Source organism: Argopecten irradians, chromosome 2, assembly GCF_041381155.1.
Source record: "Argopecten irradians isolate NY chromosome 2, Ai_NY, whole genome shotgun sequence".
NCBI classification, from domain to species: Eukaryota; Metazoa; Mollusca; class Bivalvia; order Pectinida; family Pectinidae; genus Argopecten; species Argopecten irradians.
In genome coordinates, this window is record NC_091135.1 from 42,758,547 (window position 1) to 42,771,007 (window position 12,461).

The following is a 12,461-nucleotide window of genomic DNA, read 5'->3' on the forward strand; positions in this document are numbered from 1 at the left end:
GATGTCAGTGTCAGTTCCAGATCAACTAGTGTAACGGCCAATATTTGTATCATATAGTTTGTATTCGTAAACAAAGTAATGATATATTAGAACATAGTGATGTCATTTCGTGACGTTAATACAAATCTTTTGCAACGTCTGCGTTATGTATATTTTCTTTGTTCATCTTTTTTCAGTAATGGTTCTTTGTCATGTGACAATCACATTTGCTCCCACACGTATAGTTAGTTTTTAGCAAAATATCGCCATTTGAATTATAAAACAATTCTCGTCCGTGTACTTATAAATCCTTGGTGTACACTTCCGTAAGCTTATATCTAGCTTAATTCAATTTCTAAATCAATAGTTTTACACTTGTGTTTTAACAGTTACATATATTTTTTTCTTTCCTCCTGAAAACTATCTTTTTCATTTTTCATGTCTACTTTATATATATGTATTCTAAACATCCTCTTAAGGCGACTGAAAAATATGGAATGAAAACTTTTTCAGCGTCGTCTTATTTAAAGCAGTGCGTTCTCTAGCCCACCATATCCCCCTTCCATGGCCCCTCCAACTTGCGACATTCTGATTGGTCGTTTGAAGTTGACCTAACCTTAGACTACCGGAAACATGTACCGTTCCCGCGCTTGTTGTTGTAGCTAAGTATACACAAGCGTGACACAGTTAGACACACACAGTCTTTATATGGAAGCGATGAACGGATGGTCAGCTTATGTACATTGGTATCAGTTACACACGACAGGACACTTGGACGCATCATTCTTCAGTTTAAGTAACCAACAGCCTATCATTCATTGAACAAATCCATGAAACATTCGAAATAGAAGTCCGTGACGTACGTGGATTTAGGACAAAAACATTTCCTGCCGGAACAAGAAACACGTGTTACAGAGACTTGGCCTGTTTTACGGTATCATATCGGTGTTAGACACGAGTGAAAATGGGGAAAGAGGAAACAGCGTCCGTTTCTTCGTCTGATGCTTCAGATACTGTGAAACTAAAGAAGGAGCTCGGTCTTCACAATGGAGTGGCGATCATTGTCGGAGTCATTATTGGTGGTGGTATCTTTATATCGCCAAAAGGCGTGCTTCAAGAGGCTGGGTCTGTCGGCCTATCTCTGATAATATGGGTACTGTGTGGTCTCATTTCTCTTATTGGGGCTATGTGTTACGCCGAACTGGGAACCATGATTTTGAAATCTGGTGCTGACTATGCATATATTCGCACGGCTTTTGGTAATTTGCCGGCATTTCTGTATCTTTGGGTGGCAATAATAATTATTTTACCCACAGGCAACGCCATAACGGCATTGACTTTTGCCGAGTATATACTCGAACCCTTGTTTCCATGTGAATCGCCACAATATGCCATTCAACTATTAGCTGCACTATGTATTAGCTGCACTATGTATAAGTAAGTATCTTGAAATACAGTTGTTAAATTTTCTACACCAATATTTCTGTAAAGATGAATGAAATCTTTAATAAATCTGTTTATTTAGTTTTTGTCTGATGTAAAAATATATAAATAGATCACTGTTTTAGCAACAGAAAGATGGTTAACCATTTTCCACTTCGTTGCCAAAGAACCGTATCGGTGTATGACTAACGGTAGGTCTGTTGTGATGATGCAAGATTTCATCATTCTATCACCACGCCGTGTTCACATGTACGGCCCACGTGTATTTGTTTACTGACAATAACAGCCATATAAATACACACGTGTCATGCAACCACATTGTCTTTGCTACTACTTGTAAACTAGTAATTATTTAGGACTACTATGCAAATCATAATTAAAGAATCATCCCAAGTACTTACAAATATATAACTGCTAGAAATACTGTACGACGACAACCATCTGATCAGAATCATAAACATGTACGTTACTTAGTATGACTGATCCAATTGGAAGTTGATATTTTTTCTGGTAGAGGTTCATATTTCTTTCCTGTTGTATATTTACTATATATATTAATTATCTCAGGAAGGGTGTTAGTGGTTTTCTGTGTGAATTATACCTGCCATATGGTTTTGGTCTGCAAATTATCAGGTCATGATATACAGTTGATTGATTTGTCCTGTATAGTCTAATAGTCTTCAAAAGCTACCTTACGAATTTATGGTTCTAAATTGTTATGATTATTGTCTATAATATAACGAACATGTTGCAGTGAATTATGATTAATACCATTACTAACACGTTATAATTCCCATATATTTATTCCAAGTATTTTAATTTAACGCTTTATTTCTTATATTAACACACAAGCTAGGTCTAGGGAAGTATTAAAAGAAACATTTAGAATGAAATTTTAAAACAATTAAAATTTCAATTTTCAACACAAATTATGTATACCAGTACTGGCCCGGGTTTCATTTTGACATTGAAAGCAGTACAGTGTTTACCAATGGAAAAAAACACCATCAAAACCAAATCCAAAAGTCTTAGGATTTTGATTTGTTGTTTCAAACAAAATGGGAGTATATATACCATATCTTATTGACTTGATGAACAGAACTATGTGGGAAGAGATAAATAATCGCGAGGTAGATAGTGATAGCAGTTATGTTTAGTATACAATGAAACAAATGAAACTAGGTATATGTCCTATTTTCATATATGCATATTAATAAAACTTCAGTAAAAAAATTCCTTTCATTTCCATTTCAGCACTTCTTACATTCATCAATTGTGTTAATGTGAAATGGGCAGCCCGAGTCCAAGACATCTTCACGGTTACAAAAATCGCAGCTCTGATCATTATCATCATCACAGGAATGGTCTACCTTTATATTGGTAAGTCACAAGTCTCAACGACGTTACATACATTTCAATGGGAGAATATGTTAATGTTTACCAAAATATCATTGATGTATTGTTTTTGTGGAAGGGTAAATATAAAGTTTTGCTTATTTATTACAGTTATAAAAAAGTGACACCTAATTTCACCAGCAACTTATATATATAATGTGTTATCTCATATTTATTATCTACATGTATCTTTATCTATTGGTTCCCTTATTAAGACTCTCTTTGTTACTTTTTTTGAACACCCTGAGCGCTAATTACGGGGAATAAGGTATACATGTCCAATATGTAATTTACAATTCTATACAATGTCCCATACGTAATTTACAATGTTTCATACTGTGGTGGTAAAGTCAGGTTTCACTAAAATATTTGGCTATACTTGAATATTTATAGAATCTCTAGAAAAATTGCTGTTACATTTCAGTATAGAATATTTTTGTTTGCATGTACAGGAACTAGAGAGAGTTTTGAAGGCTCGTTTGAGAACCACACATCTGAGCCCCAGAGTGTGGGCCGGATAGCCCTGGCTTTTTATTCTGGCCTATTTTCGTACTCTGGCTGGTAAATAACTTTTTGTTGTTGTTGGAACCTTAACTTGAAGGCCGTGGAATTATCACCGAAAACCTGAATTCACTCACTCCTTTTCTAACCTCAATATGTTGGGTTCAGCCTCTGTACTCCCATGCTTCAATTAATTCTTGTATACAGTATGCATCATATTCATATTATTGAGTAAACAGAGAAAAAAATAACACAATTATGCATTAATATATATATAATTGTATGAAAGTGTTTATCAACAAATATGCATGTTTAAATAGAAAGACAGCATCAGAATTGCCTATTCAGATTTCCTAATTAAAATACATTGTCAGAAAGTTTGTTTCATTTAGGATATAAACTCCATATATTTTGTTTTTTACCGAAACAACTTGTGTAATATGCACATTGTTTTTCCTGTGCTAAAATAAAATTTGAAGTTGGGGGTGCGCAAGTTACATTGAAAGAGGAGGTATAAACATTTTAGGGGGGGAAATCTGTCCATTCTGAGGGGCTGATGATCTATATATGAATGTTATGTATTGATCTTTGTAAAAATAATGCCTCACCTGCTACAATGGATTGTCTAAGGTTAATTAAAGTGTTAAGTTATGACTCCCAACTAAGTAACTAGATTCTTATCTTTTCAAATATTTCTGATAACTATTCATGTACTATGTTATTACTAATATTTCGAGACATTGACATGTGCACAGAGTACGTATATGTAGCGGACTGCTGGTGTTTTGGACATCTGCAAGATATCGCAGAGTTTCAGGTTTCAGTAGCCAATAAAAGAAAATGAACACAGTGCGAGTTTAATATGTTATTTCTCCTAAATACAAGTCAAGCATTTATTGTGAATGTCTTTGATTGAAATTGTCACCTTTATACATCAATTTTGTGGATCCCATAGCATTTTCAGCCCCCAAAAGTACCTGCTTAAAGTAAACTGGTGCGCAACTTATACAAGTTTTTACGCTAATTGGAGTTAATAAAAAAAATCATGAGTGACATTTTAAAATGAAGTGGTTTGTTTATCGTAAAAACTTGTGCAATTTGCGCACTTTTTCTGTGCAAAAATACAATTTGAAGTTGGGGGTGCGCAAATTACATTGATAGAGAAGATTAACAAATTTTAGGAGGGAAAAATCTGTCCATTCTGAGGGGCTGACGATCTATGAATGTTGAAGTACGCTCTGTTTATGGTGACCTTTTTATATGATAAAAGGTATATTTAAAGTGATCATAATTCATTTAAGACCTTTATAGTTGACATCACTTTGGGGTACTTACCTAATTCCTTGTTTCTTTCTAATAATCACATATACCATGCAGGCTGCACACGTATAAAGAAATTCTTTTGATCACCAGACAGTTTGGTTAATTTCTATTTTCTTGGTCCAAAGTTGATCAATGTTCATAGAATCTTAGTTTGACTGCATGTATAAATTGACATTTCATTTTATATGAATACTGTACAGCACAGGTCATTTAGTGTAGCAATGTTTAGAATTGTATAATAGTAATGGTAAAGTTTCTGTTACAGGGTAGAGTAATAGCATACTGTAATGAACACAAACAGCTGGTTATATATATGTCCACTGATAAACTGCATGTTCCAACTATCCGTTGATTCAAATTAACCAGTTATATTATGCAACTATATCTTTATGTAATATATACAGGTATACTTGTACATTGTGTATGCAATTTATGTGGATATTGTCACGTCGTCTTTGCTAAATTAATTAATTATGTATTCCTAATTCTAAATTAAATTCTGTGTCTCTAATTGCTGTATGTGCTGAAGCAAGAGATTAAAAGTATGATGTATTCAATAAAAAAAAGAGCTTATCATGTTTATATGAAACTAAGAAATGACCCATTAAAACCTCTTACATTACTAATTTTAACACAACCTAACTTTTACAGGTGACAGAGAAAGTTATGAAGATCCATTTAAGGGCTCTACCACTGAACCTGGGAACTTTGCTCTAGCTTTCTACTCTGGCCTTTTCTCATATGCAGGATGGTAATTAACTCTTTAACACTTACTCATTAACATAATAAGAAAGAATGCAGATTTTGACTTTCAGAGAAAATTGAAAGGCACCATGATTGAATGGTTGAGGTAATGTAAACCAACAATTTTTCACCATGACTTAATTTCACGTTTCCAAGTCTAATCAACAGCAATTTTAATTTGCTATTTAATTTGTCAATATTGCTGCAGCTGCTGTAGCTGTATAATATAATTATAATGTGAAATATAATTGTTGACTCAAGTAATTTGGTTTGAAATATCAATTCTATCAGCACCTTTCTTGGTGTTGAGGTTTAGGCCCACATGTAGGACTGTTGCCATGTAAGGACATAGGGTGGTTGTTTATTGCCATGTATTCTGGGTTTCCATCAGCATTAAAATATTCAATACCTTCAATATCTACAGAACTGATCATGAGGTCATACTATATATAGCTGTTGGAGGACTAATTATGATAAGGAGCTACAAAAGTAAAAGTAAAACAACAGATGTTACTTATACACAACTATAAAATGTAGGATGTAGAGTGGGTCTTACTTTATAGGTAAAATCTGTGTTTAAGTACTCTGGTATAAATGCAATTATTGCCTATTGAATTATATTCCGTGATTATAGAACACTTTAAAGAGGTCACTCTCGGGTTAGGAAAAATAGGGCTACCGTATTCGACCCAATAAGTGCCGAGGGCGTTTAAAAAGATAATAAAATGAAAAGGTGCCAATAAGTCAAAATTATTGCAAATCTATACCGTTTTATGTAATTTTGGTCCTTATTAATATTTATGCATGGGCAATTGAAATTGAGGCCTCAAAAAGGGGGAGGGGCGTTTATAGGGACATGGGCGCTTATTGGGTCGAATACGGTACATATACATGAACACAATGTAAATAGAACATTTTACAATTATATCGTGTTATACAGTTTTCAGCTTATTGATGCATATGTGTCACATTGACTACATAATGAAGCTAAGCATTTGTTATTTGAAATTTTCAGATTTGAAAAAAAATTCATCTTTCTTAGGCAACCATGTCTTGAGTTTTAAACCTGTTTTACAATGAATTGATCAATATCATAATTCTTAGATGATGTCGATTTGATGTTAATTTTGCAAACAGCATGAAGTTATGCTAATTCAAGACAGATTTCAGCAATTACTCTATTGCTACAAAAGGGAAAAAGTTCCATTATACAAGAAGAAACAACATTTATATACCGCAGTCTCCCAGAACACGCACCTCACACTTTGTTTGCAAGATGCTACATCCATGGGAAGCTGTCCTTATATGACCCTAACTGTTAAAAGGACGTAATTATAATGTTTACCAAAGTAAACATCAGTTAATTATAATGTTTACCAAAGTAAACATCAGTTAATTATAATGTTTACCAAAGTAAACATCAGTTAATTATAATGTTTACCAAAGTAAACATCAGTTAATTATAATGTTTACCAAAGTAAACATCAGTTAATTATAATGTTTACCAAAGTAAACATCAGTTAATTATAATGTTTACCAAAGTAAACATCAGTTAATTATAATGTTTCAGTTTTAAAGGAATTGTTTTTTAGTATTTCAGACAGCTGGAAAGAAAGGAATTTTTTGTTTTTTTCATTTCTAGCTATTCACTTGACTTCTCATCGTCAGTCAATTGTAATAAACATTTTGAAATTGTTGACTTTCGAAAAATAAAACTGACCTGAAAAGATTTTAAAAGATGATAACCTCTGTGAGATATTGGCTGACCGTTCATAGGATATACACTCGATGGAATCTATTGTGACAGAGGAACATGACTGATTGTGTTGAATGGTCTGCACAATGGTGGCGTGATAAGACAGCGGTCACACATTATGGCCATAGCATAATCATCCTCGTGCCTTTTGTGATCCTGATTTATGTATCAAAGCTCAGGTTTTCTCTGTGTTTGTTAAGTTTGTCAATTCCTTCATTACCATGAATCTCTATGTAAATCTAAACATTTTTCGTAGATTTGATACCCCGAAATCCCGCTGACATGCAATTATATGAGTGTTGGGTGGATAAATGTTTTAAGAAGTGTGAATATATGATAAAATTCTAATAATAAATGTGGTTTAGTATTTTAATTACTGTTTGTGATTTACAAGTTTGTCCATTTGTGAATAAGAATGCAAATATTTAAAATGTTTGGAATTCCTTGATCAAGGTGAAGTTAAAATGTAAACACTGCTGTTGCATGCATGGATTAGAAGATTCATGCATATATACTACCTGTATAAAACTTCTATAAAGTCAACAAAGCATTTTACATCAGTCCTATATACTTAACTGAATTTATAATTATTCATCATATCTATATATATATATACATACCGTAATAATTGATTGCTGTTTTCTAATATAAGTTAATTTGAGGTGATGTCTGATTATTTTCTTACACAATTATTAAAAAAAAATGTTTCACAGCTGATGCAAGTTATATTCACACTGTAGGAAGGTTAAGTTCTATTCACACTGTAGGAAGGTTAAGTTATATTCATACTGTAGGAAGGTTAAGTCATATTCATACTGTAGGAAGGTTAAGTTATATTCACACTGTAGGAAGGTTAAGTCATATTCACGCTGTAGGAAGGTTAAGTTATATTCACACTGTAGGAAGGTTAAGTTATATTCACACTGTAGGAAGGTTAAGTTATATTCACACTGTAGGAAGGTTAAGTTATATTCACACTGTAGGAAGGTTAAGTTATATTCACACTGTAGGAAGGTTAAGTTATATTCACACAGTAGGAAGGTTGAGTTATATTCACACTGTAGGAAGGTTAAGTTATATTTACCCTGTAGGAAGGTTAAGTTATATTCACACTGTAGGAAGGTTAAGTTATATTCACACTGTAGGAAGGTTAAGTTTAATCACACTGTAGGAAGGTTAAGTTATATTCACACTGTAGGAAGGTTAAGTTATATTCACACTGTAGGAAGGTTAAGTTATATTCACACTGTAGGAAGGTTAAGTTATATTCACACTGTAGGAAGGTTAAGTTATATTCACACTGTAGGAAGGTTAAGTATATTCACACTGTAGGAAGGTTAAGTTATATTCACACTGTAGGAAGGTTAAGTTATATTCACACTGTAGGAAGGTTAAGTTATAATCACACTGTAGGAAGGTTAAGTTATATTCACACTGTAGGAAGGTTAAGTTATATTCACACTGTAGGAAGGTTAAGTTATATTCACACTGTAGGAAGGTTAAGTTATATTCACACTGTAGGAAGGTTAAGTTATATTCACACTGTAGGAAGGTTAAGTTATATTCACACTGTAAGAAGGTTAAGTTATATTCACACTGTAGGTAGGTTAAGTCATATTCACACTGTAGGAAGGTTAAGTTATATTCACACTGTAGGAAGGTTAAGTTATATTCCTAGGAAAGGGCTTATATAGGCATAGCCTGTTGCCCAATCCTTTGGATTGATTCAATAAAATTGGTTGAAATGAAGTTATATTCACACTGTAGGAAGGTTAAGTTATATTCACACTGTAGGAAGGTTAAGTTATATTCACACTGTAGGAAGGTTAAGTATATTCACACTGTAGGAAGGTTAAGTTTTCTTGTCCCATATCAAGTATTTCATTCTCCGAATTAAATACTTAGGTCAATTTGGGATATATCGTATTGAATTATATGAATTACAAATTACAAGTAATTTTGAGCCATGCTCAAGGTTAGGTCTGTTTGTCCAATAATTTAGCCAATAAAAAAAGAGTCAGCTGCAACTAAAATGTACGTGGCCCTATTTAATATTTAATCTGTTGTTTTATGTGTTTAGTCCTACCATTTGTAGTAAACGTATTATAGTGAATGGCCTTAGTGTACTTTCTGTTTACAAGAGAATAGATGGTATGTTAATACAGTCTAGTTGTTTTGGGGTATTTTGTTTTTGTTATGATATCTACTGTGCTAATGTTTTGAAGGATTTACCAGACTTTATTTCATACCTACGATTGAGTTACCTGGAGCACTGCTTACAAAGTAACAAGGCAATTAATTATTCAGAACACAAAAAAACGCTTGGACAGATATTAGAGATAAGCTTTTACAAATGTATCCGGGTGACCGAAGGGTCACGGGATATTGGCTCTTTTATGTATAGTTAGTTCATGATAAGGACAAGTTGATAAAGATTCGAGAGTAAACTGTAACATGAATGGCATATGCATGTAAACAGGAATTGTTGATTATAAATACCAGGTACTTGGAAAGATGGCATGAAAATTAAAAATCGGTCATGTCATGATAAGTTCTTTTATGAAAGTGCAAAAAACTATTACTGTTGGAATTGCAGCACACAAAATACTCTCAAACTATGATAACAGATAATTCTGTTAAAAAGAAATTATGAAAAACGAGAAATATTGAGATTTCACGAATCCGACATGTGTATAGTCCTAGACACCAGATGGTGACTTTAGTATAGAAATTAGACAATGTCAGTAGACACCAGATGGAGTTTCTCAAATAATTCCATAAATTGTGTTCCTAACATGTTCATCTATATAATAATGTACATTCCTGTGAATATATACATGTAGCTTGTAACATGCTGACTTGTTAATAAGGTATAAGTTCTAGAAAACACTTCATCACCCTCAACACTTTACATACGTACATATATTTTCTGTAAAGAATTAAAGTGGAAAATACAATGATGTCAAATTAAAGGATACTTTTGATTCAAGTTTTAAAAATATTATCACCACTATTAGCAGAATAGTCCATCTTAATTTCACTGTAATGTTTCAATCAGGAATAAAATTCCAATAGCAAATTTAAACCACAAGTTATAAGATACTGTGACTAAGATAAGCAAATACAGATTTTCCACAAGGGGACTATATATGGATATTATGACCATCTGTCTAGATGATGGTCACTTTTAATCACAACCAAATATTTAGGACAGGATGACCATGTGGTTATTATCATATGGTATACTGAATGAAGAGATAATCTCTACATATGGACCATTGCTGGGGTTAGGATAAGTTAAAAGGATAATGTCTTGTATTATACCATCCACCCAACTCGCATGCCTATATAATTAATTAAAGCAGTTTTCCTTCAATTGGCACTATTTACCAGCACAGGCCATACATTTTTTGATGCAAATTTCTCAGCAAAGTTCTAATACCAGATTATCTCTTCCAAGTTTGAAACTTAAAATGGGTGATTTTGTTGTGACCTAAGATAAGTGTTGATATCAGGCTATCACCAATCAGCTATGCTTTATTAATACTAATACACCTTTCTCTGGTTTTGTGATGAAACTGAAAGAACTTTCCAGGCATTGTCATTAAAAATTCTTACCATAGAATTCGAAACATATATAAGTTATCTACAATAAATTCTGACATGTCTTGCTATGATTATTGATTTGGTTCATATAGATAATTAATATATATTAGACTTATTCAGATTCCTGTAAATTTATCTTCAATAAATGAAAAATGTCTATGTAATAAAAGAAAACTTTTGCATTTTCTTAATTAAATCATGAAATATGACTAAATATTTTCAAATAGAGAATCTGTTATTCATTTAATTTGCCTATTTCTCCAGGAACTACCTGAACTTTGTGACCGAGGAAATCAAGGATCCATACAAGTAAGTAAAGTTTACGTCATCTTTTGTTGTCCATAGATCCAGTATGGCATGTGACTATCACTACATATATTATATGACTTATTGAAAATGTGTTTGGTGTGCTGTTAAAGTAACTTCCTGTCAGTTCCCTAATTAGCAGTATGTCCCTGCAAGGGTGTGCGTGCTTCGTTATGACTGTGAGTGTATGTGTGGAGTTCTGTTTGTACGATGTGGTGCAGTAATAAAAGATACGTTGTAATGTTAATTTTGTAAATTATTATAAGTACCCAAGTATTCATTTGCAGATAAGATAGTATCATTTTCCTAATTTACATGAAAAAGCTAGTGTTTTGACAGCAACATTTGGAGCAGATGCTTTAATTGGTAATGTAGATTACTAGTTCAAGGGATTCACGGTAAACTACCTTCCTTACTTTCGCAAATTTTGCGATTCAAGTAAAATCATGAAATTTTATCTTCATGAATAGATCTCTATAGGATTTATATTGATTGGAAATTTCATTTCATTTTCAATTCCACAAACATTAATCTTAGCAAACTTCTTTTGAAATTGAAAAAGCAAAAATAAATAGCCGCAAAGCGGCGAAAGAATGTTGGGGTTTACAGTATTGCAATATCTAATGATATCTTTTGATACCATGCACTGTTATTATGCAGATTATCTAATATTGTGTTAACAAGATCAAATTAGTAGTTAATTGTTTCATATGTCAGTGTCAGTGTGTATTGCCTGAATATTACAGATGCTGAAAAAACAGCCTTAAGCTTCAAATAAACCAATCGAGAGTTCCAATTCATATTGAGCAAATAAACATCATCAAATACTTCAGTTCAAATCAGGCCAATTGAATTGCCATGACAGTTTTACTTTGACAGAGATTTATTACAAATCATGAAGCTGCCGTTATCGTGATTGCTCACTAAGACCAATTTAATTTTGGAGAAGTATTTGCTTGTTGGAGTGACAAAAACCATTTCACAAATCGCTACATAATCGGAAAAGCTTCATTACACTACTCACAAGAAATATGGAAAATAGATCAACTTGATTTCTGTTGAGGACAAATATGTTCAACCCCTAATTTCTCTAATTCATTTTATTCTATCATAGCTGTCAGTTGTTCAGCTTTTATGTATAAGAATATTATCAACTTCTTAACCTTTTTTTATGTATTTTTCAACTATTTTCAAGACAGTAATTGAGTTTCTTGTGGACTTTCTTCAATTTCATCTGAACTAATTGGTTCTTGAGTTTAGGTTATTAGTATTTGAACAGTGGTATAAAAAGTGCTTTAGTGTTTTTCCTGTTCAAAGTTTTCAAGAAATTAATTAAATAATTTTTAGAAGAAAAGGAAAGAAGGAAACATGTACAACATGATGATGATTCAACTGAAGCTAGTAACAA

The 12,461-nt window shown here is 32.6% G+C and overlaps 1 protein-coding gene across 1 annotated transcript in view; it reads left to right on the top strand.

Annotated features, from left to right (window-relative positions):
* Positions 1-360: 360 nt before the first annotated feature.
* Positions 361-12,461, top strand: part of LOC138315579 (Y+L amino acid transporter 2-like) — a 33,709-nt gene continuing 21,608 nt past the window's right edge. The window contains exons 1-4 of the mRNA XM_069256699.1: positions 361-1,400; positions 2,677-2,802; positions 5,293-5,392; positions 11,012-11,056. Coding sequence (XP_069112800.1) covers positions 944-1,400; positions 2,677-2,802; positions 5,293-5,392; positions 11,012-11,056 — 728 coding nt within the window. The 5' untranslated portion in view covers positions 361-943. The remainder of the gene's footprint in view (positions 1,401-2,676; positions 2,803-5,292; positions 5,393-11,011; positions 11,057-12,461) is intronic.